The sequence below is a fragment of the Halichoeres trimaculatus genome, unplaced genomic scaffold (genome assembly GCF_033239565.1).
Source record: "Halichoeres trimaculatus isolate MK-OKI-2021-1 unplaced genomic scaffold, fHalTri1.1 fHalTri1_scaffold_19, whole genome shotgun sequence".
Lineage (NCBI taxonomy): Eukaryota > Metazoa > Chordata > Actinopteri > Labriformes > Labridae > Halichoeres > Halichoeres trimaculatus.
Window position 1 is genome coordinate 19,370,889 of NW_027437197.1, and position 7,104 is coordinate 19,377,992.

The 7,104-nt window shown below is 38.0% G+C and overlaps 1 protein-coding gene across 2 annotated transcripts; it reads right to left on the reverse strand.

Moving 5' to 3' along the window:
- Positions 1-582: 582 nt before the first annotated feature.
- nostrin (nitric oxide synthase trafficking) lies at positions 583-7,059 on the reverse strand. Of its 2 annotated transcripts, none has more exons than XM_074695560.1 (16): positions 6,125-7,059; positions 5,885-5,970; positions 5,707-5,790; positions 5,459-5,521; positions 5,289-5,370; positions 5,131-5,193; positions 3,177-3,275; positions 2,922-3,047; positions 2,562-2,660; positions 2,351-2,476; positions 1,949-2,057; positions 1,735-1,823; positions 1,484-1,609; positions 995-1,250; positions 821-898; positions 583-719 (listed from the first exon to the last, which is right to left on the reverse strand). In XM_074695560.1, the coding sequence occupies exons 1-16, from the start codon at positions 6,218-6,220 to the stop codon at positions 583-585; spliced, it is 1,719 nt and encodes a 572-aa protein (XP_074551661.1). In that variant the 5' UTR covers positions 6,221-7,059. The 2 variants fall into 2 exon arrangements, with proteins under 2 accessions (XP_074551661.1, XP_074551660.1); XM_074695559.1 differs by having other exon boundaries at positions 821-913; positions 6,125-7,058.
- Between the last annotated feature and the right edge of the window lie 45 nt (positions 7,060-7,104).

Here is a 7,104-nt window from a genome sequence, read left to right on the forward strand (position 1 = left end):
GATGCATGTTTTTGTCTCTTGAAGTGTTGAGAAGTTCCTTCATTTACTTGATAAGTTATCTCCTGACACAGCAGTTAAGGAGTGAAAAATCATTCATTATAAAGTAAAAATGTTGTAAAAATGTTTATGTGATAACTCAATGAGAAAAGTTTTATTTTCTTTGGCTCCATTTTTACTGTTTGTCATGTTGATCATTTAAAATTTATATATTCTTAAACAAGATGTGCCATGTCATCCCTTATTTCGATCTCCACATTTTCCATCTCTTCTCAGCTGTCCTGTTTTGTGGCAAAAATGCCACAAAGATAACTTAAAGAAGGAAATACATATTTATTACACACAAACTTAAGCTTTTTTACACCATATGAAATAAATAAATGAGAAAGGTTTGGTTATAAACATTTACATACATTGTGAATCCGCTCAGCATTACAACCAAATCAAAGACAGTGGTGATTCGATTCTGTATGTAGTGCATGTCAGTAATCATAACAGGGTTTGTTTCCTTGGTGTGACTCTTCCAGTAACCTTCATTGACTTAGTTTTTGTTTTGATCCTGATTGATTGGTTGTATGTGTAAACTCAGGCGTCAGAGGATTTGATGCTGCTCAGCACAGGCAGCTCCTCCACATAGGTTGATGGGAAATGTCCCGTCTCCCCATTTAGTGTTCCAAACCACCAGCCATTCTCTTCTTTTCTGTAAATATCTAGAAGATCCCCTGTCAAACAAAATAATAAATAAATAAAATGACAAACAGTTGTTTCTTCGGATTTCTTTATAAGCTCCACTGTTTTGGGTAAGCTGTTAGGTCTCATTTACCTTCTTTTAAAGTCAGTTCATCTTCGTTTTCAGGTGAGAAATCGTACAGAGCTTTGCATTTCCCTAAAATGCTAGTTGCTGGTGTTATTTGACCTGTGAAACGTTGATATTTCTCATTAATCCAGATTTAAGAAGTCAAAATATCTTTGTTTTGGTTCTCTGTTGTCTTTTTACCTTGCTCTTTGTCGTCGTCAGTTTGAGGCAGGCTTCCGTTGACAGTGCTGTCACACTCAACAACCACTGGTTGGTCTGTTGTGGCTGTAGCAGTGACTTGCTCAGAGGCACTCTGGAAGGACTCTGCAGACTGTTGTGTCACAAACTGCGCGGGTCCTTTGTAAATGATGGAGGCTCTCAGCGAGTGACGGGATCTGAACGGCGTCCTCCTGAGTTTGACTGGACGAGACAGCTGGACCACGCTGTGCTCAGAGTCCTCGAGTAGAAAAGTGATTTTATTTAACTTTTAGAAAATAAAACTCTCACGTCCACCACTTTAACCTGCTGATGTTCCACTTAAGCTCCACTAGGTGGGCTCTTTGTATTCAGCAGAGCTGCATCTCTTAAAGTGAAACAATCCTGAACACTTTGAACTTATCTGCTGTAAACATCCTACAAAAACCTCACATCCTTGAGATGTCACAAAAACCCTGACGCAAGTCATCTCACCTTATCTTTCCATTTTACGATGCTGTCTTTAAACCTGTGGAGGGACTTTGGTTTCCCCTCTAACTCGCACAGGGAGGAAGAAAGTTTGTAGTGGGTGGCCTCTAGGAGATCCAGTTTAAGAGTACTCTACAGGAAACACGATGACATTAGTGAACACTCCAGCAGATCTAATTTAAGACCTGTTTGAAGTGAATATCCATTTGTACACACAGCCTTCCATCCATCCACTTCACACACTGAGCTCTGTTTACCTCATCCAGCTGCTGCTCGGTTTCCTCAAGGTTCTTTTGGTTTGAAAAAGATGGGTTTTCATTGTAAGTTTTCATCAGTTTTTCAATCCCTGAAAAGAAAAGATGACCTTAAACCCTTAATAAAACAGTAATCCCAAAAGACAGTTTCTTCTCCCCTCGTTCAGATTATCTTTTGTGATTTCAACACATTTTTTTTTTCATGCACTGAACTCACCTTCTCTGTCTTTCTGTGTTCTTGAGATACTGCCCTCCAGACGCTGCAGTTTGAGTTTGATGGCCTCTTTTCTCCTCTCTCTGCTCATCAGGGATTTGCTGTCCTCTTCCTGATTCATGCAGGAACAACAAATAGCATCAATATGATACATGACAATCTGCAACAGATGATCAGAGCTACAAGGTGATGCATTCATATGCAAGTATCCCCCTCATTTCACATCCTGTCAGAGAGTGATGAGAACATCTTCGTATGTGCAGCTTGAACCCTCCCACTAAGCAGACACCCCCTGCAGAGATGACTGCATATATCATTGAATGGCTGACTCACTGAATGAGTCTGTGGCCTGCAGACAGGCCTCTTTCAAGATGAAGAGATCCTCAGAGAAATGAGCAGACTTACAAAATAATCAACCATCAAAAACTCGGCTTTGCTGTCAACATCTGTGATGTTGTTTTCCTCCACCAGGGCCTGAATGTCTTTATCCATGTCCACCCTTTGGGCGGCCTGCTCGATCTGTCTCTGGCCCTGAAACGGGAACAAGTAAATTTATTTTAGTCATCGAGGAGTTGTAGAGCAGTCATCAAGCAGGAAGGAGGTCAAGATGTCTTACGTGTTTGAGGGTTTGCCCGAAGCTGGACATGTAGAGGTTGTATCTGCTCAAAATGTTGCAGAGGAGTTCAATTCGCTGTTTTTCCAGCTCCTGTATGATCTGAAGAGCCAGCAGAGAGGGATCATTTATGCACATTGATATCAATGGGCTGTGCTAATTTGCTGCTTTATTTCTAGAACTGAACTTTGCTGATAGTCTGACCTGGTGCCCACTGAGTATTTTCAAAACGCTCTCTGTTTCAACTCTCCCCACAAATGAGGTGTCCTTGAGCAAAGACTCTAAACCTATCTGCTCACACACAAAAAGCCTCTCCTCATGAGAGGACCAGCTCTGAAAATTAGGAAAGATTTTTTTCCACACCTGGTGGCAGTTTTTCAGCGTGTTTTCCCACTTCAGTCTCATTTGATGACCCTCCATGTTGATACTGAAGTACTCCTCATCCACCCGCGCCTGCATCTCTGCTGACTTAGTCAGCCTGTTCAGCATCTGTAAGTCGAGGACAAGGGGGAAAGTTCTGTAATTAATGTGATGCCAGCTCTTACTGCAGGTATCATCTCCTGGGTGATGAAAACAAACTCTATTTTAAGTTGAAAAAAAAAACTGCTTTTGTCCTACCTTTTGTTTTTCCTTCTCAGTGCAGATGTGTTTGTTGTTCTGGACAAAGTTGAACAAAGCCTCATGCTCTCTCGTTAGTCCAACCAGTTTCTTCTTGATCTGTTTATAAGAATAAAACAAAAGAATCCCAATTAAACCACAAGAAACAGATAACCCAGATATTCATCTTTTTCCCTTTCGTTTTGACAAAGAGAATTATAAAAACACTTATTTAGTTCATAGATGAGTGACTCTTTTTTCCAATACTTTACTTTCAGTTTTCAGACTTATCGCTCTTGGAAGCTTCAGGAATAAAAGCTGTTTTAATGTCTTTGTGTATCTTTGCCTGACCTCACAACTTTTATTTCAGGCAATAAAACTTACAGAGGTAGTCAAGTTTCAAGATATCAAATTTATGTATATCGTCTCAACTTTTTTTTTTTTTTTTTTTTTTAGGTTTTATAGGAGCATCAGTATTATTCTCAATCTGTTTCATAACCAGCTGAAATTGCCTCACAGGAGCTTAAAGATGTGTTCGATAAGGAAGAAAGTTAAAGCTCCTGAGTGAAGATTTCCGCTGGTTATGACACAGGCTGAAAATAATACTATTGCCTCTATAAGACCTGAAAAAACAGTCAATACAATCATACATATAACTGATCATTTCCATATGGTTATTTTTGATAGGGGTAAATGTCAGACAGTGAAGTACAGCGTGCCTTTGACGAAACCTTTGCTTACTTTTCTGCACTTTTTTTCTGCACTTTATCCACAGGAGGCACCAATTTATCAGCAGAAAAAGAAAGTTTGTCCCAAGAGCTTTAAATACTTACTTAAACAAAGGGATACAAACAATGCAAAGGGTTTTGTTAAAAATATCCCTTGGAAATCCTTCCATGAATACCTTTATGTAGAAAGATATGATGCATTGTGACCTAGTCATAACACATCGTTAAAGCTGTTATTGCAGTAATTAAGGATGTCCAGATCAGATCATGTGATCGGAAATCAAGGCTGGTCATGTACATTACATCCCGATCAGGGTCAGTTGTACAGTTGTTGTCAGTTGTGTGTATATATATATATATATATATATATATATATATATATATATATATATATATATATATATATATATATATATATATATATATATATATATATATATATATATATATATATATATATATATGTATGTATGTATGTATGTATGTATGTATGTATGTATGTATGGTATGTATTGTATGTATTGTATGTATTGTGTATATATATATATATATATATATATATATATATATATATATATATATATATATATATATATATATATATATATATATATATATATACATATATATATATATATATATATATATACATATATATATATATACATATATATATATACATATATCGCATGACATCACAACAATGACACTAGCTGGTTGAATGCCGTAAAATAGAGCAGAACATGGCAGAAGCTCTAAGCTGGGAGCGCAATGTATCAGAGTGGAAGTATCGGATCAGGACTCGTTATTGGCAGGTCCTCAAATTCAAATACCTCGGACTCCGACTCGGGGGCAAAAATACCTGATCAGATCATCCCTCGCAATAATCCTTGCATTAAATAGATAAAAAAGTCTTTTTAAAACTATTTAACATCACAGTTGCTTTTGGTCAACCTACTTAGTCAGCTATGAAAGCTAGCATTAGTCTCTCAGGGTACAAAGATTTGTGTTAGGACCGGTGGTTATTATAAATATACCAACCTGCCATGCAGTAACTGATCACAAACAAATGCTTTTATTCTTCAGTTTGTTTATCATGATCATTTAAAGGCTACTAAGTGTTGTAACACAATTATTAAAGCTTTTGTTAAATCAATAATTCACCGTGATGTTTCAGACTATCATCTTGGAGACAGTGAATTTAGTGTACTGTATAAAAGTGAAACTTGTCTGTAGTGTTATCTTACCTTGAGTTGCTCACTCCAGTTTGCAGTAACAAGTTTTCCATTTCTTTCCACAGCGTTGTCAAGCTATCAAAGCACAACAATGTCAGAGACACCTTATGACTTCAAACTACATCACACACCTACTGTTTACGATGAAAGAGCAAAGATTAGTCTCATACAGGCCTCTTCCTCTTTGTGTGCTCGTCCAAGACTTGTCGTAATTCCATGATTGCTTCTTGCTGAAATGCATTTCCCAATGATCTGCAAAGAGAAGAACAAGCAGCTGAAAATACAAACATTTGGTTGATATTTGATCAGAAAGGAGAGTTGATGGCAGGTTGAAATCTACCTGTGGGCGTCTGCTCTCGAGTACATCTCATCTGACACATGACACCAGGCGCTGTAGGTGGAACTGAGTGGGGGAGCCGGCATGAAAAGGTTAGAGCTGGGAGCTTACACCTGCTAATGTTTAGATCACGTCTAACTTGGAGTATTTATGTCTGCTGCTTTGACGGTTTATCCTCAGTGTGAGGTCATGTTCAATCCAAAACAATTTAAGGACAAAGTTTTTAAAATCTTCAACACTTTGTCTCTTACTTGTTTGACATTCTTTTGGACGCCCTGATGAGTTTTCCTGCAAGTTTCTGTAATCCTTTAGCGTACGTCAGTTCAAGCTCGGCCCTGTAGAAGGAAGTTTTCAGTAAGGGACCAGTCAAACAGTAACTCCTGTCTCCATTAAACTTCAGTCTAAAGGCTCTAACTGTAAAGAGCTTACCTTTGCTGAAACACAATCATTAGTTCTTTGCAGAAGAATTCTCCAGTTTTTGAGAATCGTTTCACATTTTGATAAAGTTCGTTGTACTGAAAGACAGATAAGGCTTCATTTGGTCTCTAATGTCAAAACTGAAACGAAACTGGCGATGACCCAAAGACAAACTGACTCTGAATCATTGATTTTAAACCAAAGTGCTTTAAGAGAGAATACCAAAGAGGCTTTTTTCAGAGAAATACTCACAGAGCAGGTGCTGATAGGGTCCTTCATCTTAAGACTGTTGCTGTTTGTTGACTTTGGACCTGGAACTTTGACCACCCTCCTCCCAAAGTAACTCATGCGGAAATCACCTGAGCGTATGTCGGTGAGTTATTGGAAGGAAAATTCCAGTTGGAGGGAAAAAAAGGTGCTTCAAAAGTAAACTCAGGTGGCATGGCAGGTTGGTCTACCAAAGATCCAAAGAAAGGAAAAGATATGAAAACATAAAAAAGGCTCTTTGATGCTCTCATCGGTAATTTATTATTGCTCAAATAGTTTGCACTGAACAGTTTTCGAAATAGGAGCCACTTAAGTCCATCTCTGAGAGTTTATAAACCTGGGAGTTTACATCTAACTGGTCAATGTTGGTACAGTTTCAACCTTCTGTCCTGGCTGAGGTGAAGGTTGCTTAGTGACTGTGTGCTTGAGTGAAAACTTGGCAGTTTGCCGTTGCTAAACAGGTAGTGTGAAGTGTGTTTTTAGAGCTTTTAGTTCAACCAATAACAACAGACTGTTTCAGATGAAAGTGAGACCATGAGAGCTGTTTATCAGAAACAGGAGAGTTGTGGGAAACCAAACCAAAACAAAAAGTTGAAAGGGGGAAAATGTTTCACAGAGAAGCAAGAGAATGTAAAGTTTGGAACATTTCTGTTAAGAGTTGGCCTTTTTTGGTTGTTGTATTGTAAAACTTCTTTGTTTGGCTGCTGGTTGAGTACAGCGGCCACTTGTTCAACTCCTGATTAAAGATAGACTGATATGGATTTTTCTGGGCCAATACTGATACCGATTATTTGGAGTCAAGGAGGCCGATAACATATGTATGGAGTCAATTTTAATTTGCAGTCAAAGTGCAAATATTGGTGTCAAAATTTTAAACAATACAAACTCCAACACTTAACTTGATTCAAATACCATTAAGCTCAAGTTTATTAAACAGCTCCCAGGCTCAGCAGCATGTTTTATAA